We start from the raw sequence: 26,110 nt of genomic DNA, 5'->3' as shown, positions 1-26,110 counted from the left end.
AATTTATTTCTTAAACATATTTATTACTTTCCATGACTAAATATTACTGTAACTCTTTAGAAAAAGGTTCTTGATTTTCTTATTACCGCATTTTGATTCTTGCAAAAAACCTGTATTCTACTCTTATATAGATAATAAATTTTCAATTGTTTTATCTTTTTTCACTTCAGTATCAAATTTTTATTAAAATTTCTATCAATATGGTTCCTATATTAAAATAAAAATACACCCAATTTTTATTATCTTTCTAAAATTCTTGGTGTTATTTACGTACTTGAAATAATGAAGCGTTTGGGGGATAAATGTAACTGCAGAGACAAAGTAAGTCATTAACCTACTATTATTATTATTATTTTCTTCACTATGAAAATACTTTTTTAAATCACTACCAAATTTTACCAGTAGTAAAAAGTACAAAATAAAAATTTTATAAAAATCGTATTGGACCTATTTCATGATATACAATTTAGCATTAACAAGAAAAATCTCAATTTTATAATGAAACCTTCTCTTTAAAAAAATATTAACTCCTCTGTGTGCAAATAATAAATATGTAGACGTAAAACGATTAATTTATTACTAACACGCTCAAAAAATGTTTACCAACGTTAAATTATCTAAACTTAAAAAGAAATCAACAGTTTAAAAGCGTAATTGTGATTACGGTATAATATTTTATATCGTCATTGGACTTTGTTGCCGTTATATCAATGTTTGATAATGATTATTACCCTTAGAAAGTGTAAGAGTCGTACTAAATAAATGTCTGTCGTTCGCTACGAAATTACAGGATTAGAACGCTCAATGATTGTTGCTCGAAATTAAATATAACTTGTCCGAGTGCCAACACGGTTGTTGACCTTTCCAACTTCGTTCATAGTCCTGAAGTTATGAAAAATTTCACTCTTTTCTTTCTAGTGTTACAAAAATTATTTTAATTATATTTTGTTTTCGATTCTTTAATATACGTATCAAGAAATCATTTGCTCAACAAATGATAATTGTATCAATTCCATTAACTTCTTGCACATAATTTAATTTCGAAACACCATGTTTTTCTTTTAACTATTTTGCTTGAAAAATGTAATATCACTTTAGAAATATCGTTTACTTACAATTACGATACAACCGTACATTATAATATAAATGAATTAGGATATTAATGTTAATTTAACTTTATTTTAAAGTCACATAAAGTTTCGTAAAAAATTGTTATATATTTATTAATCAGATATCATCGCCCATTACTAAATACACGGAGTTAGAACCAGCTCTTTGCCAAGAGTTGCGCAAAATCGTAGACGCGATCGTAGTACCAGGAAAAGGACTGCTAGCTTGTGACGAGTCTCCTTCAACTTTTCAAGAACGATTCGACGAGATCGGCGTGGAAAATACCGAAATTAATCGTCGCGATTATCGGCAAATGTTGTTCACCGCAGATAAGGTGAACTCATTATACCGTAATCTACAGATTTTACTTGCTTATCTAACCTATAAACGGGATATCATGAAATATAATATGATAGCTATTTAATCACCTTCAATTCTTGTACTTTACGGTATCATATCGCAATGAAAGTTTGATTCGCTTGTATTTATGTTTTTTTACCGCAGTCTCAATTTTCAAAATACATAAGTGCTGTTATTCTGCATCACGAGACAGTTTATCAAAAAACATCCGATGACGTCGAATTGATCGAATTGCTACGTCAGAGAGATGTCGTACCCGGCATTAAGGTCGATAAGGGCCTGGTCCCATTATTTAGTTCGAAGGACGAGAATACTACGGAAGGCTTGGACAATTTGCAAGAGAGATGCATTCAATATAAACGAGATGGCTGTCACTTCACCAAATGGAGATGCACATTCACAATCTCAGAGACCACGCCGAGTCAACTGGCCATGGTTACGAATGCGAACGTCCTTGCAAGGTTCAATTTTAATGAACACACATTACCATTTTAATTGCAACAGAATCGATTAACTGCAAAGATGCAAATTCTATTTTCTTTCTTTATTTACCTAACAAACCTAAGGAAAGTGACCCGAATTGTTAAATGCCTACGTCCCTTTCTGTATCGAAGAAAGTTAATCAAATTGCACTTTTGAAATTGAAGAGACAAGTTAAATTAGAAATCAAATTAAGTAGGATTTTTGTTATTTTTTTATGTGTGCATTTTTTTTACATATTCTGTTCAATATAATGGTCTTTTTCAACATAAGTTGCATTCAGAAAACTGTTAATTTGAAAATAGTAATGTTAATATTTCTATTAAAACAAGTCAACCGCTAAAGGAGAATCTCCATTCTTGCACTTTGATCCATTCGATATTTACGATAGACAGTGGCATTAAGAAAGAAAGTACATACTTATTTGCGTCACATCATCAATCTAACGTTATAATTACAAATTTTTAAATGATTCGACATGATCAATCGTGACACACGTACATACATTATCGGTATCTTAACTGGATACATTTTTTGCTTCTTCTGCAAATAAATTAACTTTATTATTAATTGTACAAATTATTTTCTATACATTCGAGTCTATAGGGTATTCAGCGAAATGGTGTGCACGATTTTTCATTTCAAACAAATGTTAATCCGTTTTGATTAATTTATTTAAAATTTACTGAAAAGAGTGAAACTTTATATCGCGGAAAGTGACACGCAATTTGAACATTTATTATAAGCACAAATATACGGATAGGAGATCCAATATACAATTCCATGTAGAAAAGTTAAAATAGCACTTATCCTTTGTTGAATGAAAAGTATTTTTGTAATTTCTTGCAATTTGTTGACAACACAAACATTATTGCAAACCTTTGATCGATATCCATGAATTAGTAAATTCAAGATTTCTGAACTCAAGATCATCTGAAGGTCATTCTATTATAGGTCGTCAAACTCGTCTTGGAATCAGCTACAATGCCATGAAATCAAACATACACCACGAGATTTAAAAAAGTCGAAGTGACTTTTGACAAAATAATATTTTATAAATAATAATATTATAACAATGTAACTAATAACAAAAGTATTTCAAACAAAAGTTAATCTGTTTTGAATCAGCTACAAATTCCAATGCTTTTATAATCGCTTATTTCTACAAAAGATCAGATTCAAAACAGATTAACTTTTGTTTGAAATATCTTTTTGTTATACTCTCGGAACTGCTTGAAAAATCGTGCACATCATTTCGTTGAACGCCTTGTATATCAATATAATAAATTTTACTGACAAAACTCGTAAGTACTTCAAATATATATTTATGTAATATAACTAGACAATTCATTTTTCGCAGATATGCCAGTATATGTCAGAGTGCACGAATGGTACCTATAATAGAACCCGAAATATTAAACTGTACCCATGGAATAAATAGAGCGTTAGAAGTTCACGAAGAAGTACTGTCGATTTTATTTCGTATTTTACAAGAGCATCGTATCTACCTTGAAGGTATGATCCTAAAGGTAGCGATGGTTTTGTCGGGAATAAAAAATTCTACCAATTGTTCACCGCAGGTACAATATCTACTTTACTTATACAATATCTGTTCAACAATTTCAATTGTTATATAAAGTTTCGTATCGTATAATTTTGTACGCGATTGTTAACTACGTATTTTAGTTCGAATTTCTACTGAATTCTGCAATATCTAACGCGATATTCTACTAGCATAAAAATAATTATACCAAATATTTTATTAGCATAAAAATATTTGGTATTTTTTAATTACAAATTATTAAAACACATGTACAGATTATTGCCGAACATACGTTAGCAGCTTTACAGAGGACAGTGCCGCCAGCAGTACCAGCGGTTATATTTCTAAGCGGAGGACAATCGGATGAAGATGCTGTGTTAAATTTAAATGCTATTAACGCTTACGAAGGGAGAAAGCCTTGGCCTCTTACGTTTTGCTACGGACGTGCTTTACAAGTATCTTCAAATATCCTAACTCCTATTAGAATTGAAAACTTTCTCATAATTTCACAGTTCATTTATTTATAAAATACGATAGTTCTCCCAATAATCTTACTTTTCAAAGAATGCAGCATTGAAAACGTGGAGAGGAAATCCAGATAAAGTGCAAGATGCTCAAGCAGCATTTTTAGAAAGAGCGAAGCTCTGCTCCCAAGCTTCGTTAGGAGAATTAGAACCTGAAAACGGTGTGTGCACTAGGAATTCTCGTTAAAATTATCGATCAGTTAACAAATATCCAATTAAAAGTTACGAAGTTATAATTATACCTGTGTGCAAACGAATATCAGAATTCTTTTCAATATTCAATCTTCAGTTGCATCATGCAAATTCCAATTACATGTGATTGCTTATCAATTCACTCGAACACCTTGAACGTCAGATCATGACTACGTCATCATGAAATGACATCTCATGAATACATCTTATCAATAAACTATATCGCGCAATGATAAAGACGTTTCAACGAAAAGACGTTTCATAATGTGTGTGTGTGAGGGTACGTCAACCTTACATCGAAAAATTTCGTTAATAAATTCGACGAATGTCACGAAAGGTGCCCTTGACTGACCTCTAAACCAGAGACTCTCAATTGAAGGCTTCCGCGACGGTACGTGCGAGTTGAGTCGTATAACGTCCGAGAATTTGGTCCGTTACTTAAGGGTCGATACGTCGTCATTTCCATGAATCCCCACCAATTCCCATGTCCCCCTTATCCTTTTAGGCTTTATGGACGGGATCATCAGCACGTATGCTTGGCAGTGTCGTAGCTATGAAACAATTATTAAATATGATATCCCACTTGGACACATTTATTTTTAATTCGTTGTCTTGGAAAACAAACAATAGAACCATGTAAAAAATAAATACAAAGATTTTAAACGAACACATGTGGTACTTTAGTTTATTCGAGGAAGTATCTTTATTTGTATATATACATTTTTTCGATATACACATGGCGGATAATATGTAAACAGAATAACATTAATTCTTATTTTATTGTGAATGATCTTAATTATATTTACTTATTATTTACTTTTAATTGTATTTATACGTATTTATCTCTGTGTATTTCTAAGTTGTTGGGATCATTGAAAGAAGTTTAAAGAAAAGCTTCAATGCAATATTTTGTTATCTTAAATTTGGATCTTTATTGTTTACCGTGCTCGAATAATTTTATTTCAAGCATCTATTGTATAACTATAATCTAATTTTAAATGTTTCATGTGATGCGCATTTGTGTAAAGTAACTATAGCACTCAAAATACTCTGTATACCACATATTACTAGAAAAAACAAAGCAAATTTTTTCATTTACAAAATTATTTCAAATAATATTTTTTCTGTATAAAAAAACCATTCTATTTTCAAACTCGTAATAACGTACTTTTGCCACTGAAATATCCGTGGTGTTTAATTCTATATTTACGTACCTACGTACGTTATTTTGGTTATAACAACGGTTAGTCGAGCCAATGTTGAGAACCTCTACGATTATAGAGAATGCGCTTGCGCCAATATCATTCTTGTTCAGTCTTTGAAACCAACGAATACCCTAGGTTTACCTCAGTCGCTTTCCAACCAGCAAATCGTACGACATACGTAGACGCACGTTTCAAGTTAGAAATCATCTCATCAATATAAGGTAAGTTATGTTTGTACGTATTCTTGAATGAATAATTTATTGAAAGTTGAAATGAAAAGTGTCATGCGTTTTTATAAATTTTTATTGATTATTTCATACCGAAAAACTGATGCAAACGCTGATGTTTGACCTGCAATGAGATTCGACCTTGACTGACATTTAGTCTACACCCAGTCAAACACTTTGTATCTTGAAATAGTATGGGCCTATACTGAAAGCATCGCTCGATATTTTATTGTACATCGCATACGTAAATTTCTAAGGAGCTACATGTTTTCATATTGTAATGTGATATCGTACGATCATACGATAATGTATAGATGTACAAGTCAAGTTCAAGTTATATGTATATAGCTATTGTTTTACAAATCTTAAAAGTAACAAAATTAACGACTTAACATTTTGAATTTATGCTTTAAACGAGCGCTGTACAGAATTTGTTCATAATTACGTTTTTGATATCTATAAAGTAATTAAATTTCGCTTGAAGAACGAAATTATTTTTACTTCAATTCTTAAATAAATTGAAAGGGATATTAGTTTTAAGAAAAATAAATTACGTTTAAGTGAATAGCAAAAAAAAAGTTACTTTCGCTTAAATCACCTTTCGTCACGTGATCTATTAACGCGTGACTTCGAAAGAATATTTTAAAGTGCGCAACACTTAGTGCTCGATAACGATGACAATTCGTGTATTTTATAATCTGAAACATCAAAACTCTTCGAATTTATGTATGGAAATATTTTATATATAATTTGAGCTTAATAATTAATTTTAAAGAGAGAAAGAATATAAGTTGCTTCACATTACTTATCAATATAACCTATAACCGATAACATACATATGTCTGTCATAACAGTGGAAATATTTGTATCTTTTCAGCTATTGTAATAAATTCTCTTTTCATACAATATGGTACGGGAAGAAGAACTGGAATTTAAAAGTTACTCTCGTTAGAGAAATAGAAATTATATAAGATTAATAAAATTCCAATTTTCGTTACATTTATGTATATACATAATTTACATGTTGCATATTATTTGTGAAGAGTTTTTCATGGTTCTAAGTGCATGCAGATACATAATACATTGTATAAAAAGAACATCTAATAAATTATCACACTAGAATTGCGTCTAATTTTTCGTCGCCGCTTTTCAATGCCTATCTTTATTACTTGCCAATGATGGTCTAATTTAGTTGCATTTAATATATGTAATCAATATTGCGATCAATGATGCTCGTAGATGGATGGAATTAGATCGGTCGTTTACAAGCATTGTACAATCTTTGCGAGAGCTTACGCAATACGAAACATGCACAACCTATAGCACTATACGTGACCACTACGTGCTATGATCCTTTTGACAATACTGTTACATGGTACGTGTAAGACGAAAAATTAGCAGTGATGAACACGTGACTCTGAATCGAGATACATCTGTTGTCCACGCACACTATTGCAGCCGGATGCACACGTGTCAGTTTTTTCCTGAATATGTCACGTCATCATAAATTCTTTCGTCTCGTAATACGGATAAAATTTTGGCTAATGATCAATTTCGACGTTTCGCATGCACTTTTAGCGCCCTCTTGTGTTGAATCTTGTTCTTAACGAAATGAAGTATTTAAATTTACGAATGGATTATTTGAAAAATTGTCGTTCCTCTCACGTGATAAAGTATTAAATATAAAATATAATACAGATTAATACAGATTGGTATGTTGTGAATGATGATTGATGACTAATAATTAATTAACTTTCACTGTTTACTATTACTCATAGCTTTCACGTACATTTATGAGACATGTTTTTATGAGAAATCGATAATGAAAAAGTGAAATGAAAATATTTATTAACTACATACTAACTACGTATAACGCCATTAATATTTTGCTTATAAGAACAAGCTAATTCATATTTAAAAAATTGTCTATTTTATTGAATTCATTCAATTCATAACTTCATTTTATCTATGAAAGTGCTATATATTATAATGTTTAAATGCTATTAAATAATAAATAAGTTATTTGTACATGTATAATAATTACTATACTAATAACTTGTAACTTAAATTCTTTTACAACGCATGTGAAATATATTAAATGCAACATTAATTGTCATGATTGTTATTGTCTCATCCCGCTAATACAATTATACAAATTATTTTGCACAAACTTTTACTGAGTTCTTCCATCGCTTTCGAACTTTCACTGTATAGTTTGTTTTATCCTGTTTCATGTTTTAAATGATATTGTCATTGCTTGCTTTAAAATTTCTTCATTTTCTAACAATCGTCATAAAGCTTTAATACGATACATAATATGTCCATAAGCAATTTATCTACCCATGACCATAAATTTCCATGAATAACCATTCACAAAGAACTAACAATCTGAAAGAAACGGAAAAATGGGAAGATAAAGGAGAACGCACTCAACAGAATTCACGTAGCTAATCAACTTCAGTATGATAACCCCTTATTATACGGTCAGAGTATTTTTTATTTTCCAAAGAAAGAATTCTAAAGTATCCATTATGTAGACTATCTGCCCTATCTTCTCTTCTCAATACGCTTATTATTATTTATCTCAGTATTATTTTATTTTACACGATACAAAGAAGAATGAATTTTTTGCAAGGGTTAATCATCATGAATATACGATAACTCGTGATCTTTAATCTTAATGTCAAGTCATCTTAATGTTAAATTACATGATTCAAGATTACCGATCACTACATATTCCAAGTCAACAGTATGTGTTAATATCTTCGACCGGTGCGTTACAACTGAATCGCGGCACTTTGACGTCACCTTTCAATTAATCCTCAGCACGAATCGAGTGGTCGATTTTATGATTGTTTTCTTTCTATCTTCTTCAGTCCACACTAATTACCTCCGTTATCAATATACTGCAGATTTTTATGCATTTATAGCAAAAGTACAAAATTGCACAGAATGCATATATATGAAAAATATATAAAATATCCAACTGCTTTCTATAATACTTAGTAGGTAAAGCAATCTGCTTTTTTAATTATATTCTTTACAATATGAATTTGCATAAAAATCTGTAAACTAGCTATTAGAGCTTCGTATGTATAACACAAAGACTCGAAGAACTCACTTTACGCACTGCATTGCGCGTTAGGAGGTTCGTAGGTTCGTGTCGAGAATCACCGCCAGGTGCGCTCCGTGTGACGTTCACCTCTTTTGAATGTCACGGGTTAGACAGAGTGGACACGCGTCGCGCAGGCGTCTTTGCTTATCCGTTACCGATTAAACCACAGCAAAATTATGCTGACGTTATTGACCGTCCACCAACAAGATAGAGTCGTTGCGCAGATGATTTTTTTATTTGCTGGGATTAGAGGATCGGTTAGATGCATAAATTTCTCAAAAAACCATTCACAAACTTTTGATTTTCATACTATACAGTATACAGCGTAGTATTATAAATTCCTTAAAACTGTTAGTTTTTAGTAATTTAGGTTCAGCTCAGAATGGAAAAAGATGTAAAAGATGACTGTATATGATTATGATAGCTTGTAATTCTGTATTTTTTACGTTTTTACCTAATTTATTTCTTAATCTAATAAATCAGCAATTACAACGAAAATTTAATTATACTGGAGCGGAACTTTTTTTCTCGAGGGTTGGGAGTTCTAGGGATTTCATTTGAATATCCCGCCTATGTAATCTCATAGATATAACTCTATTATTAGGTTTAAATTCACTATAGAAATACGGATAGTTTACGTTATACGTAATAAATTAAAATATTATACTTTGAAATTTTAAATATATAACTGTTTTACAAACTAGGAATATTGACATTATGTTAAATACTATTATATGAAATGTTGGTAATTTGTGAAACTCTCTTATACTTCTATAAGATTTTTCAAATCAATTCGACAGATTTCTATATCAACTGCTTCCTTTCGACATGCGTAGCTTTATTGGAAAATTTTACGAAATTCAATGGTTAAAAATTCAATTTGCGTCTGCGCGAATAGATCCCGCGTTACACGATTCATGTATCGACCGACACAAGAAAACGGTTCACGAATATTTTTACGGATATTACCTACAATTGCTAAGCTATGAAATGGGTTGTTTGTCACAATATGTAGTATGTTCCGTACATTTCCCATTGTACCATTTACATAACGGAGGTCTTTTCTTATTCTACATGCACATTTTTACTTATATTTTGTTTCACACGTGTTTATTTTTTGTTTATTATACAAAGAATTTATTGTTCAAAAAATTCTGCAAAACTCAAGTAAATTTTCAGATAATATTGTAAGCTAAAATCACAATATCAAATTATTGTAAAAAATACTTCTCCTTTATCCATAACCATCGTTTACAATTTATATAAGCTTATCAAATTACAATAAATATTCATTATTACGTGGAATTTGTTTATCGACACTCGAAAGCATTAATCGATCATTCCAATTAATCTCAGGCAAAATAGCTTCTACAAACAGAACACTTGTCTGTGTCAAATCAGTTACGTTACAATTAGCCTACGTTGAGTACTTTTACCTTTACGAACCAGAGTAATAATTAGAAAATTTATTCTGGGAAACTATTCTGCGTATGATCGAATAAAGATAATTAACGAACTTATCGATCTCGGCAAATTTATTTTAGTCGTAAGAATGTGTTGTAGTCAAGTTATACCCCACATCGTTGATTTGCAAAGCGTTTAAGGGAAATATTTCTAGTTTGATGAAATCGAACTTGTATTGGTGGTTAGCTACAAGATAACCAAGTTGGCTTTGAGACTTCAAGATACGGTTCAATGAATCGCTATTGATGATACAATAGTAGTACGTGTGGGACACTTTTCATCAAGAAACGAGATTGCATTTCCCCGACAATTCCGTTCCTCCTTCGTAAACAGCTTTATCACGCTGTGCTGCGATAACACGGTATTTACATGCGATTGCGAAAATCACATTATCGTCGAAATGTGATCTTGCGAAAATATCGAAAATACCGACGATAGATTCATGGTGGGATCGCGTGGAAAAGTTTTAGTATTGTGTTTTAGAGAGATGCGACAAAATTGACGCAACACTGTTGCGTTTATTTTGATGCTAGACTAGTATTTGGAATTTATATTAATTTATAGCCTGTGTTGTGTCTAATCGTAAGACTAATACTTTGTTATTATCTACGATGTGAATAATTTTTTTCTATAATTTAAAACATTATAAAATATCAAGACTTAAGTAACTTCAAGTATTTTAAGTTACAAGATTATCTTTCTATTATCTTAATACAATAATTAATTAAATATTATTAAAATAGTAATATCTAAGTAATATAAATGTTCAATTTAAAGTTTTCGTTTTCCCTGTTTTGTTACTATTCAGTGTCCAATACGATTTTATTTCCTCAGAAGAATTATCTAAAATATCCAAACGTGGAACAATAATTTAATGCACTACAAAACGGTGAATTCTATAGCTTTATTACGCTATTTTATTACAGTTGTTTTCAATAGTTCTAAAACTTTTCATTGGATGGACGTAAAAATATCGCGCACTGCGATTCATCCAATAATTCTAGACCCTCGACTCGAAAGATCGAGGATTGTTCTTCAACGTTGATCCGATTTTGATGTTATTTTAGGTGGGCAGCAGAGCCGCGACATAAAAATCCTCGACTATATCGCTAGGGGAATAATTCAAATAATTCTATGTGGTCGTGCAAAAATGGACGCGTTAATTGGATTTTTCCGTTCTTTTTGTAGGAAATTCATCAATGTGTAAATTCTTTGTAAAGGATTTAAATTTTATTCGTATTATGTGACGCGGAAGGCATTTCATTTAAAAAACACTGCATGAAATATATTTCGAATAAAAACGTCTAAAAGTTACCATCGGTAGCTTAATGAACATTTATATAAGAATACAAGCAATATTCTCTTCTGATTCATTGATGTGTTTCTTGTAAGCAATAAGGTCGTAAAAGACTAAATTTTATTCTGCGCAGAAATTTCAAGAACAATTACGTTACTAGCTCTAACTTAGCTTATGCCAAGTATGAGGTAACGGAATGCATTTTAAGCACAAATTGCGTCTCCGTCATGCGCCTTCAAAATATTGCAGCCGCTTGTCAAATCGTTGCATTATTTATTCATATCTCACAGTAAACATCAGAATAACGTTAATAGTAATATTAATATATGACAGTTATTTTTAGTAGGAACGAAATCATGCGAAAGATAACTAATTAATTTTATTAACACGGTGAATCGAAATACGGAAAAATAAACGCGTCTATCGCAAATTTATGCGTATGAACGTAAAGAAGTAAAATTGCAAATTTGTTTTTGTTTCCCGTACGCTGAAATTTGATCAGAGACGGAAGTTTTATCGACTGAATAAATATAGTTCAGTTATATAAAGTCTTGTTAACATGTTTACTTACATTTTGTTACGTAGAATCTATATCATGTCTAGATCATTATTACTGTCCTCTAAAGGGACACAAATACAAATTCCACATTTAGATTCCACTATTGCGTAATATGTGCTAACGTAACTCTTCAATCATTTGCAGATCGAGTTTATCCCTTTTGAGGTCCTATATCGAGCTTAACTGGTTCCATTTTCGTCGACCACTTTCGATTTTAATGCGTAATGTGTGTGTGATATATTATTTTATAACGTAATCAAAATACACGAATTTAGTTTCGCATGATTACGAGAGTATAAAAATACAATTAAAATATAAATGGTTTTTAAAAATCATATTCATCGAATACGAATTAATTGGAATAAAATACTGATTGCTATTGAAGATATTAAACCACAGCTCGGGCAAAAATAACCAATAACAACAAATAACATTCTCGACAGTTGCAAGAAACACAGTAAACGATAATTCTCTAATTCGACAAATGCCAACGTACTTCGTCGCACAGTCTAAGTACTTGTTCCTTATCGGGTTAGAAAAGCTCCTTCCCAGCTCCGTGAAATTTAAAGGCCCAACCCGCAGTGTCGAGTGGCTTTTTATATCATTTATACGACCAAAAAGCTTTCACCCACACGCCTCGTTGTCGTATTTCTCCCAAAGCGTGACTTTCATTTCCATGCATTCTTCAGGGGCTTTATCTATAGCGCTTGGGTAAGTCGTAAATGCTTTCCGAAATAAGAAGCGACTTTTTTCCCACGTTGGTCGTCTAAAAATCGTTTTAAAGGAGAAAAACAAGAAGAGAGACAGGAAAAGATGCTGGAAGCTTAAAAGAGTTTTGTCACGCTCGTTTTCTCTCACGATTGTTCGTGTTCTTTTGCGTCTAGCCGGAAATTCCGATAACAGGAAATTCTCTCGTTAAAAATTTGTTTGCGTTTAGAATTATCTGACTTACAACAGTTGAGCGTAGCATTGTTGCGATTAACCTTACCGCGGGTCCACTGTGTACAAGGCTTTCGGAAGTAAGCTGCATTCCACAAGAATAAAATCCCAATGTTCGCTGGTCAGCATTACAATCGGTTTCCTCAGAAATGAAAGAACGTACTACTATTAATTAGACCGCGGATTTTTATGAATACAAGCAAGGAAATAAAATTTAAACAGAGGTCTGTTTCATAATTTTCCTTACTAACAATTAGACGAGTGCTCTATTTCTGGTACTTTATGTATTTTTGCATTTTTTATAAACTCGTAATCTACCGATAACGATCCCTTTATCTAATTCGGAAAGACGGCTTTTCTTTATAATCTTAATCACGAGCTTAGTGATACCTTTAAAAGTCAGGTTCGAGGGAAAAGAATTAATGTTGATTAAGATATTAACGTGGTTTCTCGGGAAATAGCTGTAACACGTAACTTTGTAGTTGCCTACAACTTGCTTAGAGTTTCGTGCAACTACCGTTGGTACCTTCATTTGGCTAACGAGTTGTCTGAATGTTCCTCCTACTCACGCCGCGCGAGAACTCCGTCGATTATTTATAGAATCCATCGATTCGCATTCAATTTCGTTAAATCTCGATCTTCCCGACTAATTTCCAATGGGCGTGTTCACCGACCGTTCGCTGGTCGAGAAATTAACGAAAATTCGATCGTGACTTGCGCAAATTGCGGTGATCAATTCCCCCATCAATCGCGAGCGATTCATTTTCGCTAGGTTTTACGTAATCGCGCCGACGATCGGAGATTGCTCGAAATTGTAAATGGCGGGGGACGTGACTGAGCGAACCACGTGTCGATTATTCAACGACGAACAGGCTTAGCCGTGTTAGAAGTTTGCTATCGCTACAGCTTCATTACCAAAGACGATCTTCCTCGGAGAAAATTCATCTACGAGATGAATGGAAGTTGGAAATTCATCCAGGCTTGGGAAAATCCGACATGTAATTCCGCCTCGTGTAATTATATTCTCGTCCATAAGTATACCGGATATTTGCTGCTTTTGATGTTCATTAATCTCCAAAAGGCTGGATCAATTTTCAACCATACAGATCGTTTGCGTTTATTATTTTCTAAGCTTCGTGTGTTACTATTCTACCAAACTATATAAATGATTTTATTTTTGCAATAAATTTTATATTGTCACATAGCGATAGAAATGTCTTTCCGTTTAGTTCTACGCTATGTTATTAACGAAATATTTTGCATTCATGACATTAATGAATCAGTCTGAATTTATAATAAGATCTTTAAAACACGTACAACTTTGTTACATTAACATTCAGCGTCATCTTTATTTTGTAATTACATTACTAAGCATATAAAGTGTCCGGTGATTTATGGCTGGCAATGTACAACCATTTTCATGAATCGCAACTAGAGACCCTGAATTCTCAATTCTAGCTTCCTCCTTATTGCTCTCTCTACCGTTTGTTAACTGCCCGCTCTGTACTCGTCGTAGACGAGAGGAGCGTCTACTACTAATGGCGAACAGGATGCAAGAGAGCACAGGTCCCGCGTATTTCGTGTGCCGATGTCTCAGGTCACGGATTCAGGGTGTGCAGGGGGATAATACAGGCGTAGCCTCGAGAACGTCTGCGCGTGCTGCATTGCGGCTAGCCCACTCCCTCGTTTCGTGCTGTATAGGCGGCAGGCTGTAGACAGGATAAAGACAGGGGTGGCTGAAGCGTGGCTGGAAGCGAGATAGCGATCGAGTCAGGAGATTGAAAGGAGTGGGGTGATACTGTGTAAAAGCAAGACGGTAGATTAGGACGAAGGAGAGAAAGAGAGAGAGAGAGAGAGAGAGAAAGAGAAAGCCGATGGAAAGAAGAAAAAGATAGTTGGTTAGTGCGGGCAAGACAATGCGAATAGGGGGAGGTTCGACGAAAGGGAAGGGAGAAGGTAAATGTGGGAATGTAGGCGAGTACGAGAAAGATGCGGTGTACAAACGTGTAGGAAGAAGAGAGGCGAATGAGAAGGATGATAGAGACTGTGAAGAGAGGTAGGGAAAGAGGGAGAGAGGGAATGTAGCAACTACCCCCCTGTTTTGCAGTTACGACACTGCACTGCAGCCAGGTACCCCTGCCGCCTCTTGGATGGGGGCGAACTAGCCGGATAAAGCCAGTCGTCGTCTCGTGTTCGGACGAGACACGCGTCCCGGCATAGTTTTCTATCCGACGAACCGCAAAGATGTAGTCGAAAAGAATATTTGGGTCCTCTCGGCTGGGCCCAGCGGAAGACCAACGTTTCGTCAGCCGAGAACGTTGTGTCGCAACGATCGGTTTATTTTTATCTTCTCAGTCACTTTTATCTATCTGTCAGACCTACCGGTGTTATCGGTGGTTTTATGGTGTATTTCAAATAAAACCCGTGAAACGCCAAACGTAAGAGGAACCGAGGAAAGCAGAGAAACGATAACAGAAAGGGAAAGTAACAAAACCGAAATTAATTTCAAATCGAACCGATAATTAGCGAACTAACAGTAAAGGAAACGTATTATCGTTGTTGTTATTATTATTATCATTATTATTATTATTATCATTATTATTATTATCATCGTTATATTATATTTATTATCCTTGTATGTACGTGTGTTCGTAATACGCGAGTCGCGAGATCCAACGATTTATTTACGATCTGAACTGGACCTGCATCAAACCGATATTCGGTGGAACAGGTAAGAGATTCAGAGAGATCCAAGAGGTTCATCGAACCATGATCTTCGCATAGATATTTCATCGTTATTCCATATCTTTATTCGTTCAAAATAACAACGTGCATAGTGATATAATCTTCTTTCTTTATTGGAAAAGCTTTCTATTGTTAATAGATAACGATCGCATTCGTACAAAGGATGACGCGATTATGTGTTTGTGCAACGTGCCGCCGTGAGAATTGCAATTATCAGTTTATATCTAATCATCAGCTGACTTGATGCAGCGCCTTCGCGAGGACTTTCGATTCTGTTATCGATATGAAAAAGGGTGTATTGCAAACTATTTCCAATGAATTATCAAAAACCTGTCGACTTACATTTTCACGATTCGATACTCACGTCTGGCACGTTCATATAGATAACACTATTAGCGTCATTTTTTATCGTTATCACGATGACTAACAGGCCATGTAAGAGACTTTCTCTTGATGTTATTGCATCGTACGTCAAGAAAACGTTATCACTTCGATGCATTATACCTGCAACGTGCGGTTGGGACACTTCGTTCGAAACGAAGACGATTGGAACAGGCAAAGATAACAAGTTATGGTAGCAAGCAGGGTAGGAAAAGTAGAAGTAGCAAGCAACTAACATTAGGTTTTGTGTACCGTTTTATCGATTTTAATCTCCCTACTCACGCGATCTTATTCATATCTCTCTCTTCACTTCTCATTTTGTTTCCTCGCAGCATAGCGTCGACTTTTAGAAAATCAATCGACCGAACGAAATCCGGATCTGTTTCTTGAGAAAGAAAGACCTACTCTTCTCCTGTACGAGTCGTTGCTACAAAAATGTCGTTTAAAGGTCTTCAACTACATTAATTCCACGGTACTGGTTAGATAAACCGTTCTTATTGGATTTCAGTCTTATCACGTTTCGTTCTTATTTGATTTCATTTTTATATCTTTCTCGGGTTATTCATCCTGATAACGAGATCTCTTTTTCTTTTTCTATTATTATTGCATACCTGACGATGCATCTGTATCGCGTGCATTCACTTTGTTCGTAAGGTCACGTAGAGAGAGAGAAAATTGGTTCATTCGATTCGATTCGAGGGAGTCGACAATCCATATCTTGTTAATTGAGATGCAATGTCGTTATGATAATTTACAGCTTTGTGCACGCGCGCCGCGACGCTTGTTTACGGTGACTGCTGAATGGAGACTTTCATTGTAGCTGTTTTATCGATCTTGTAACTCGCGTCTGCATCATTTACTTTACAGCCCTCGATGCATCTGCGATGATACGGGTGTGCGTCGGAAGGAAAGGGAAGTTTTGCTTGAAATTCGGATAGAAAAGTACGATTTTATGTGGTTGCTGAAAAAGAAATATACGACGTACTAAACGAGACAGATCTAGGCTTTTCTGTCTTTGTGATTCGGATGACACAGCCGGTTTTTATTTCGTATCGTTAAGCGGGGACAAAACGAGACTGCTATGCTCTTCGAATGTTCGCGCTCTTAAGTTTAAAACGACTCGGCATTCTCTGTGATCGTATTTTCTTTCTTTCTAAAAGTACGAGTTGCGTGTATCAAGAACGATGCAGATGTCCGCTTACAAATTATCTCTTGAAGATTACGTCGTTTAAAGTACCGTAAAGGCATTATTGACTCTTCATTTTTGCAAAGTTTAAAGCCCTTCGTTGATAATTTTTCCTTTCTTAAGCTTCGAGTTCTTTGGTGTAATTTTATGTTCTCTGTATCTTTTTTCTTGGTAAAGTATTAATTTGTTATTTCGTTCTTATATAAAAAAGACAAAAGTTTCCATTATACTTTCCAATAACTAAGAAAAGCAATTACGAACACATGTTTAAAACACTTCTAACGTCTACACTCTTTGTTGTTAAGGTATTCTTACTTTGTCTACTATGGAGATTTCCTAATTTCAGAGTAGAATGTAAAATGATACTGGTAAGTGTAGTGACGATAAGATTCGTGAAATTTCTGCAGTCCGTAGCATAGTGGAATATTTTCGAATGTTTTTTTGCGATATATTTGTGAGCAAACATACATATTTCATACTGTCTTCTTGAAGCTTGAGAAAAATCAATTTACGATAATTCCATATATGATACACTTCTAAAGATCTGTGACTTATCTGCCTGCGTAATTTTTAATCCTTTTATTCCATACTTTATCTGTCTGTCATTCTGCCACGTTTTAATTTATTAGATATATCGATTTTAATAACAGTAATCATATATTTTTTTAACGTTCCCAACTATTGCCAGAAATACTTTAATCTTTTATTTCTTATCTAGTGGTAGGGTTCTCAACCTATTATTGTTCGTGCACCTCCGTGAAATGTATAAAAATAACATATCCCTCGTGAAGATAAATAAGACTATAGTTATAGTATGTGGTATTATTATGTATTATTAATTATGTAGTACAGTAGTGAGATTAAAATAAAAGATATACTTATGTACGCATTAAATTTTGTATACTTAAATTATATACACTATTATACATAATACATCATATACATGATACATGATAACTTATATACATGAAAAATGACATAAACGTTTAACAGAACTTACAAAATTATAAAAGTTTTAATAAGCAATCAAGGAAATGGTTACGGCGTACTTTTGAAAATCTTGTCGCGTAGCCCAAGTGGAGAATCACTGATCTAGAATAAAGAATTTTTATTTCTAAAATAATTATGACGAAGTTATATAGAGCTTCGTTCGAAAATCATTATTCTTAATTTAGTTATTCAATAATTTCGAGGATAGCTGAAATATGTAGTTTTCCGATTCATAAAAAAAGCTCTTCTATCTCACGTTCTTTCCAGTTTATCGTTTATTTAGGTAACAGCATAACACAATGGAGCGCGATGATTCTGTTATCCGCTGATCCGCAGTTTTCACAGCCACGACAATTAACGGAGGAATTTTCGAATTGTCCTCGAAGCATTCAGTATTGTTCCAATAAGAAAAGTCGGTCGTATTTCTCACTGTATCGATAATGGTTTTTTCAATTTGACCATAACGTAGAGCAACGATCTCACAATAATCGGCTGTATATATCCTGTTATATTTACACCGATACTTTGTTGGCCTGTCGAGCTGCCATAAAGTCGCAAACTTATCACCAAGCTTACTTCTAGTATGTTCTATTTATCAACGAGTATCTATGTGTCCATTCTTTGCAACAAACCTCGCAATTTCTCCATTCGCCTGTCCTCGCGCATTGAATCTTCGGACGCTATCTCTGCTGGATAAAGATTCATGTTCAACATATTGCACGTTACGTTGTAGTGAGATAAATGGTTGTTCTATTGGTGGTTGGAGCTCCTCTTACGTGTAGAGTAGCGTAGATGAAGATGAAGACAAGGTAAACAAGATGTTTGTCGCTGTTGTTGTTTTTCGAGAATATTGGATACGTTAATTAAGATCTGTCGTTGATTGGAAAAATTTTCAGCGACCTTCGGATTACCCTTATCCATTTATGATTGTAGAAACTCGTGATTCAGTCGAGTATATCTAAATATTATGATAACAGCTTATAATGTTGGCTGAATTGTTGAGATATTTATTTATCTAACAGATTGTTCCTTTATCTTCTATTCTGAGACTGGTACCGTAAATTATTCATATAAATTATAATTGTAGCACTCTGTGCAGCTTGTGTCGCGTATGTACAATTACAAGAGTCTCTAATTAAAAATAACAAGTATAAAGCATAATAAATGTTCGTAAAGGTTCACGAGTTAACCTCCTTCCGGACCTCTTTAAAAATGTTTACCCGTATAAAGGCGTTTGTACAACTCTCGAGTACAGCACTCGCGGTAACGAGCTACAAATTGACGTAATTGCAACGAAAGCAATTAATAGTCCAATCGTATACATGCACGATGCTTATGATTCTTCAAAATTTTAATCATGACTTGAAATTTATAATGATATTTATTTGCTACGAACGAAAATATTTATCTCGGTCGATCATTATAGTTGGTACTAGTAAACTGAGAATTGTTATGGAAATTTGTATTTTTGCGAATCTAATTAATAAACAAGTGGACTCTAAGTAGAAATTTTATTTCATCCATCGTATATTATAGAAATTACTATACTTCTGGTATTTTATATATGTTTGCACATTGCGTGTATTTTTTCCATTTTTACTACTTATATAAATCTATTTATATAAATAAATATTATTAAATCTACCTTTTTTTTAAATTTTAAATTTCCTACAAATGAACAAAAATCTGCAGTCTATACATTAGCATAGTCGTATAATTATTATAAGACAATGTTGTAGAACAAAGTAGCATTAATATTTCTCCGCCGGCAAGCACAAAATAGAGAATTACTTATCGGCAATAACAAACTTCTCCGCGAAGTTCAATCAAGATGAACCATGAGAATAGGCACCATGGATTCCTTTAATATAACTATAAATATACGTATGGTATATCGATGACCCTCTCGTATTAGTTAGGAATATAGCGGTCTATTAGCTTGATGTGAAAGCGGTGGAGCGAATGAAGACGCAGAAATGGGTCAAACTAACATTTTCTTTTTATGAAATATTGACGTTGATGGGACATTGTGAAATTCAATTACGCTGCGGAAGCCTTAGTGGACATTTGATATTTCATGTGCACAATGCCTATGGCGCGATGCGACGTATCGAAAGGCACATTTTAAAAGAGAAATGAAAGCGTCCTAGGAGGGGTCTTTGCACTTGAAATTCTACCCTCCTCCCACGCAGATCCAACAAATAATTGGCCTTTGCAGAAGGATTACGGGCGAAAGGATGTTGCGCGTTATCTTTCAATGTTTTCAAACCATCTTTTTCTCTATATTACCAACGTGTAAGATTTATATACCAAACATAACTTGATTCTATCGCGATTGGTAATTTCCTTACATTCATGAAGTTGAAAATCACTTTAATTAAAATTAAAATTATAATTAAAAAGAGTAGATCTACGATTGATTGGGATTTCCGTGATTGACCAAAGGATACGAATAATAAAATTTCTTATAAGATGTTATACTTGCGATTACTTGTTATTTGAAATTAAGAAGAAAATACCCCATAAAGAAAAAATATCTAAATTTTTCTATAACTCAGTATTGTTTCCTTGTATCTTTCTGTTATTTCAGGAAATGATGTAATTTTACGTCAGTGACTGAACGCGTTATATATACATATGTGACTCTATCGAACAACTTAGCAAATGTATTGTCTGCCAACAAGTATCATATAAATATTAAAGCTATTATCGGATGTGACAAAAACACTGTTATTTAATTAGGATCATAATTAATTTAAAAAGACTAATGGCTTCTCCATTAATCACTGCCGAATTATTAATTATATTTCGAAGAGGTCTTTATCTCTTGCAGCTCATTATATGAACTCATTAATCAGAAACTTCTATCTTCTAATCTTTAATCCTAAGAAAAATTATTTATGGCACCTTTCAAACGACGCTATACCTTTCTTGAATTTTCCTCGAATTTTCATCTTTTTACATTGCATCTCTTCCGTAGAAAATGGTTGCGGAAAAATACGATAAGCTCGAACCTGAGCTGAAAGAAGAATTGAGAAAAATCGCCCAGCAGATCGTCGCACCTGGAAAAGGAATTCTCGCTGCAGATGAATCGACAACAACCATCGGCAAGCGTCTTAAGGACATCAACGTTGAGAATACCGAGGACAACCGCCGAGCTTACAGACAACTTCTTTTCACCAGCGCTAAGGTATAATTTCTATCTATTTATTCAATTATTTCCTATCTTATTATTTAGGAAAAAATTTGACTTTGTTTAAGTACTGATAGTTACCAGTATTCGAATGTTGTCAAACTTACAAGAAATCGATGCACAGTTCTTTCAATCCTTTCTGATTTCTCAGATTAGTAAAGAGATATATATCGGCGATGACTTCGTAGATATTTTAAACTCAAGAAGATGGAAGTTAATTCATTTCATTGGCAGGGCAATCATTCTACGAAGAAAAGATCTTTGCAACTCAGGAATGCTTCTGATATTTCTTCTCTTACATTTCTCTCATTTTTCTCAAATTTGTGATTTATCATATCTTTTAAACCATAAATTTAAAAGAAGAAACAAACAATCGATCAACGATTGAAGTCTAATGTTATACTCTAAATTATATCCTTCGAATACTTTGGAAATATTCTATCTGCTACTTTCAAACGTTGTTAAGTATATATTTAAATACTTTGCCCTTCTATATCATCAGCGTGTAAAATTTATATACCAAGTATATTCGTTCAATTTTTCTTCAATAATCTATTTTATTTATCTTTTACAGGACACCATCGGCCAGCACATCTCTGGTGTTATCCTGTTCCACGAGACTCTTTACCAGAAGGCCGACGATGGAACACCATTCGTTGAGCTCTTGAAGCAACGTGGCATCTTGCCAGGTATCAAAGTCGACACGGGTGTGGTACCATTATTCGGCACCGACGACGAATGCACCACTCAGGGTCTCGACGGTCTCCAGGCCCGTTGCATCCAATACAAAAAGGATGGATGCCAATTCGCTAAGTGGAGATGCGTGTTGAAGATTAAGAAGGACTGTCCTAGCAAGCTCGCCATTTTGGAGAACGCTAACGTCTTGGCTCGTTACGCTTCCATCTGTCAGAGTGCTAGGATCGTGCCAATTGTCGAGCCCGAGATCTTGCCTGATGGTGATCATGACCTTGCCCGTTGCCAACAAGTCACGGAAGAGGTCCTGGCCGCTGTGTACAAGGTGAGGGGAATCTGCATATTGATCTGATTTGTTTCGTGCAGGGATACTGGCGTCTTGCCTCGTTTATTCGATAGATAGAAGCAATAGCAATGCACAGAGTCGTTAGTATAATTGGAATCGATTATAGATATTTGATTGAAAATAGAAGGAAATGCCATAGGGCAAGATAGGACGGTTTTAGAGTCTTTTACGTTGTGGTATTGGTCGTGTAAGTTGCACACTATATATATACTTTTCTCCTAGAATGGAGTCTATTATCCAATATTTTCTGTTTTCTGTAAAATAAATGCTATAATATTTCTATCGAAACATCAATTTTAAAAATATAAATTTACGAAATTATATTATTTAAATGTAGCGTTAGCCATACTAGCAATCTGTTAGACATATTGCTTATGACTTTTGTTTTCACTATAGAAATATGAAGAATTTGAAAGTAATCAACTTTAGTTTGACGCTTTTTTGTGCCCAGTTATTTAATTGTAGAGATTTCATTTCTTCTTTTTATTGAGAAGTTGAAATTTCATCATATTTGACGTTTCAGGCACTCTCTGATCATCATGTGTACCTCGAAGGAACCCTTCTGAAGCCGAATATGGTAACACCAGGACAGAGCTGCCCGAAGAAGGCATCTCCTCAAGAGATCGCAGGTGCTACCGTGACCGCTTTACTGCGCACCGTGCCACCTGCAGTACCTGGAATCACCTTCCTCAGTGGTGGACAATCAGAAGAGGAGGCATCCGTGAACTTGGACGCAATCAACAAGTTCCCAGCGAACAAACCTTGGGCACTGACCTTCAGCTACGGTCGTGCTCTTCAAGCTTCTGTTCTCCGTGCATGGGGAGGCAAAAAGGAACAAATTGCTGCAGGCCAGGAAGAACTTCTCAAGAGGGCTAAGGTAACTCTCAGGCTATGTTATCCTATTTCAAATTTCCTTTTTTATGTTTTGTAATTTCGAAGCATCTCTCTTACTCTTTGATGTGTGCTGCTATGTCAGTAGAATAAATTTTTTTTACTTCTTTTTTTATTATTGTGACTAACTTAGTTTGACTTATCTATGTTTTTTTCTGTATATAATTTTGTGTACAAAAGTTTACTAAAATATCTTGTTTCTTTCTATGTGCTATTTAGGGGAATCTGACTATTACCTTTCTTCTCTACATGTATTTTGCCATCACTTCTTTTTTTCTCTAGCTATTGCATTTTTAGCTTTTTCTTATTAACACTTAGAAACTTTCCTTTTCATCTTTATATAGTCCTATCTTTTTACATTTTTACATCTTATGTACACATATACTATAGTTTTCATTTCTTTTATATTTAGATGCTATTCTAGTTTATTTTGTTAGATTTAATTATTACTGTTTTATTTAATCTCTACTTTCTTTTTATCGTTTCTTTTTGCATGTATGTATACTGTGTGATTGTTTAGGCAAATAGTCTAGCCAGCCTAGCCAAATATTCTGCTGGTAGCATTGCTAGTGCAGCTGCAAATGCCTCTCTCTATGTGAAATCTCATGCCTACTAAACTCTCTTCTTTTTCTGAGACATGTTTCCATAGTAAGTATCGTAGATAAGTTCTGTATATATTTGCTTTTCTATAGGTTCATATTATATGTATATACTGATAATATTAAGTGTATTTAAATACATATTGTTACTAATTATCGTTTCTAATTGTAAGTTACTGTTAATTAATTATTATACACTCCACAAAATTATGTCCACAAAATAAATGTTGACCAAAAAATTGTCGGTGACACACTTTTTTAGATATCGTTGCAAAGGGGAGACATCTCTTTTTTTTTACAAGATCATCTTTTAACAAATTTCAAAAAAGATTTTCTAAACTTTGTAGAGTCATTCGAATTTGTCAAATCTAAAAAGAAAAAAGCAACTTTAGTTTTCCATTCTGTTTTATGATATAAGTGATATAATATATGAAAGGATTTTTGAGAAATTCAGTTCAGAGAAGGGAAAGTAGAAGCTTTACCCTTTAAAATGAATCCAGGTAGACCGTTGTATGATTTTCCTTCACGAAATTATAACAATTCAAAATCGATAACTCTCCAGTTTTCAGTGATCTTTTAATTTTGTGGAGTAGTGTATTAATATAAAGTTTGTCTAAAATATATTCTTGTATTTATAGGCTAACAGCGAATCGGCACTCGGCAAATACGCTGGTGGCGTGGCGGGAGCTGCTGGTAACGCAGCGCTTTTCGTCGCGAACCACGCGTATTAAATAATCATTAGACATCAATAAGGATTAGACAATTAGATCATTCGTCGAACATCGTCAACGTCGATTACCGTTGCCGGCATGAGAACATTATCATCGACAGTGAGGATGGGGGAACGAATGGAGAAAGACTCAAAAAACACTTCGAAAGCTCGAAACACAAAATACGATCGCGCAGCTTCTGTATAATTTTATGTTTTTATTTGAAAAAATATAAACCTTGAAATCGAATCAACTGAATTTTAACTAGTCGCGATAATTGGTACGTTTTCACGTGATTTTCAATCGATATGAAATTTTAACAATGTGTTTTAATCTCGAATATGGAGAAGCTGAGGGATATAGATTGTGTTTTACGATAAAACCTATTTCTCAGGATCACGCTGCTGTCGATCACTATCGATTCTCTTCATCGATTGTCGTGTTTCTAAAGAAGCAAGCTACGAACGATCGCCGCTATTCTTCCTGCTTTCACACTTTCTATTTTAACCTTTTGCGCTATCCTTTCACTCTTTTCCTCGCCTTTATGTTCGTTCTGTCTAGGATTAGATGATGCGACGAAGAGTGTTTAACGTATGTTTCATCGAAACTTCTGGCGAAAAAATAGAAGAAACTCTGAAGATTTACGACAATCTTGGAGAGAATGCGGTCGGCATGTATTACGCTAACCTATTGGGTAAAGTCAGTTGAAAAAGGTACAGGATAAAATACAGATAAAGATAGTTTAACAGATCGTGAACAGATTTCGTGACATTCGAATTACGCACGCGTTATTATATTCTGTAACGGATAAAAAGCAGATATATATATTATATATATTGTCAATGTCGTTATAATATTCTACGTGTATAAAAAGAAGCAAAAAATAAAAAATAAAAAAAAAAAACAAAGTAAAAATACATATTAAATGTTGTTTGTTAGTAAATGAGTCGAATATTATGAAGTCGTAATAATTATGTCATCTACTTATACAAAATAAATATCTTATATATTATTATTATAGATATAAGTAACGTATTGAAAAGTATCTCGTACATCGATGTTATATCTAATATTTTCATTGTAATCTAGGTCACCAAATACACTGTGGAGGGTATCTATTGTGTCTTTTTATTTTAAACCCACCTCAAAACATATAGACATTTTCAACATCTTATAATTTGTGATATTGTTCAAATTCTCGTAAATAATGGTCATTAAAAATAATTTCAATATTTATTTTATAACGTTAACATTATTATATTACAAAAGAGAATGATACATTTTCTACGTACAATTTATTTCTATATAATTTTCGTTTCTTTTACACTTGTTACTAAAATGTAATTCTTACTACATTAATT

At 33.7% G+C, this 26,110-nt stretch overlaps 2 protein-coding genes and 2 long non-coding RNA genes across 6 annotated transcripts in view; 2 read left to right on the top strand and 2 right to left on the bottom strand.

Moving 5' to 3' along the window:
• The window catches only part of LOC105666824, a 52,094-nt gene that overhangs the window by 20,211 nt on the left and 5,773 nt on the right, over positions 1–26,110 (bottom strand). The window lies entirely within an intron of this gene.
• On the top strand, positions 268–4,256 carry LOC100644112 (fructose-bisphosphate aldolase). The gene is made up of 6 exons (XM_003402700.4): positions 268–321; positions 1,232–1,444; positions 1,615–1,931; positions 3,311–3,530; positions 3,769–3,948; positions 4,058–4,256. Exons 1-6 carry the CDS (start codon positions 283–285, stop codon positions 4,202–4,204), a joined length of 1,116 nt encoding a protein of 371 aa, XP_003402748.1. The 5' UTR covers positions 268–282; the 3' UTR covers positions 4,205–4,256.
• On the bottom strand, positions 3,915–8,834 carry LOC110120143. Its single transcript, XR_002308769.2, has 3 exons — positions 8,365–8,834; positions 4,049–8,029; positions 3,915–3,970 (listed from the first exon to the last, which is right to left on the bottom strand). It is a non-coding gene; the product is annotated as an uncharacterized LOC110120143 (long non-coding RNA).
• LOC100646763 (fructose-bisphosphate aldolase) lies at positions 5,497–25,863 on the top strand. 3 transcript variants are annotated; one of them, XM_012319059.2, is made up of 6 exons: positions 5,497–5,635; positions 21,298–21,507; positions 22,085–22,528; positions 23,073–23,426; positions 23,961–24,088; positions 24,678–25,863. In XM_012319059.2, exons 2-5 carry the CDS (start codon positions 21,301–21,303, stop codon positions 24,054–24,056), a joined length of 1,101 nt encoding a protein of 366 aa, XP_012174449.1. In that variant the 5' UTR covers positions 5,497–5,635; positions 21,298–21,300; the 3' UTR covers positions 24,057–24,088; positions 24,678–25,863. The 3 variants fall into 3 exon arrangements, with proteins under 3 accessions (XP_012174449.1, XP_012174451.1, XP_012174450.1); XM_012319060.3 differs by lacking the exon at positions 5,497–5,635 and adding an exon at positions 15,176–15,746; XM_012319061.3 differs by lacking the exon at positions 23,961–24,088.

This window comes from Bombus terrestris, chromosome 6, assembly GCF_910591885.1.
Source record: "Bombus terrestris chromosome 6, iyBomTerr1.2, whole genome shotgun sequence".
Lineage (NCBI taxonomy): Eukaryota > Metazoa > Arthropoda > Insecta > Hymenoptera > Apidae > Bombus > Bombus terrestris.
Note: the sequence above shows the minus strand (reverse complement) of the source record. Positions and strands in the feature narration are given on the sequence as shown.